Source organism: Plasmopara halstedii (assembly GCF_900000015.1).
Source record: "Plasmopara halstedii genome assembly, contig: Scaffold_2956, whole genome shotgun sequence".
NCBI lineage: Eukaryota > Oomycota > Peronosporomycetes > Peronosporales > Peronosporaceae > Plasmopara > Plasmopara halstedii.
The window spans coordinates 1,011,921-1,012,982 of record NW_020189861.1 but is presented as its reverse complement, the minus strand read 5'-3'; the positions used below and the strand labels follow the sequence as shown (position 1 = coordinate 1,012,982).

The following is a 1,062-nucleotide window of genomic DNA, read 5'->3' as shown; positions in this document are numbered from 1 at the left end:
CTTACTCAACCAATCTGGTGTAAATTCAGGGTAGTCAATTTTGTGTCGAGCGTAATATATTGCTCGTCGATCACGATCATTGTGATTAAGATGCTGAAATGCCTTCAGTGGCGTTCGGTCCTTATATTGAGCATAACGAGTATCACCGAAATCAATCGTTTCACCATTACTGAGAATCACTCGATACGTCTTATTCTTTTTTTATGAGAGCATCCATGACTTAATGTAAAGCATCGTATATTTAAGCTCAAGATTGTTGAGTCTAAGCGAGCTACAGCTTCATCAAACGCTTGAATTGACTGTAGTATGAGGTCAAAAACACATTTTTCTCATAAAGCTTGTCCAAAATGGACTTCATCTCAATTTTGATTGATGGGTTGTCGTCTCCGATTTGATTAGCACCTTCAAGCACCTTTAAGCGTTTTACGAGACCATCAAGAAGCTGATTATACGCACTTTCAAACCCTCGTGAAGTAATTCTACACTTATTTAAGCAATACCTCATGAAATCACGCTCCTGCTCGTCTAAAAGATCAAATAGGGCTTTATTGAACTGCCTGTCTTCTCTTATCAACCACCAGAGATCTACGAATGCATGAGAGACAAGCATTGTTCGGATATTTACTTGAGATTTGTCACTTCTTAAGCAAGCTTGAAGTCCATGGAATTCCACATGGAATGGACCAGCTTTACGGTATGGTTTCTTTTGTTTTTGCTCCATGATCGCTTTGTATGTTATAGCAAATAAATTATTTCTCGTAGGTATCAATCTCAAGTGTTTTGTCGCTACCTGAAGAAGTGAAATCACCATGGAATATGCGTTCCCGACGGTCTCTAGGTCTGATTGGAGTCTTTGCAGCAGGCTCAGAGCCACGCAGTGGTGACCCTGACTTCGTCATTGCAACAGGTGCTGGCTCAGGGTCAAACTATGTAATTGGTTCAAAGGATGTATCTGGCTCAACTGATGCTATTTGCTTGGATGCATTTGATCGATTTGCGATTTTGTTGTAGCTAGTGCTAGCAGCCATGGGGCTGTGGAGTAGCTTAGCATGTAAATCATTT

At 40.6% G+C, this 1,062-nt stretch overlaps 1 protein-coding gene across 1 annotated transcript; it reads left to right on the top strand.

Annotated features, from left to right (window-relative positions):
* Positions 1-673: 673 nt before the first annotated feature.
* On the top strand, positions 674-1,011 carry PHALS_06326 (uncharacterized protein; the record flags this gene model as incomplete). The annotated part of the gene is made up of 2 exons (XM_024719593.1): positions 674-694; positions 763-1,011. The coding sequence occupies 2 exons, from the start codon at positions 674-676 to the stop codon at positions 1,009-1,011; spliced, it is 270 nt and encodes an 89-aa protein (XP_024584876.1).
* Between the last annotated feature and the right edge of the window lie 51 nt (positions 1,012-1,062).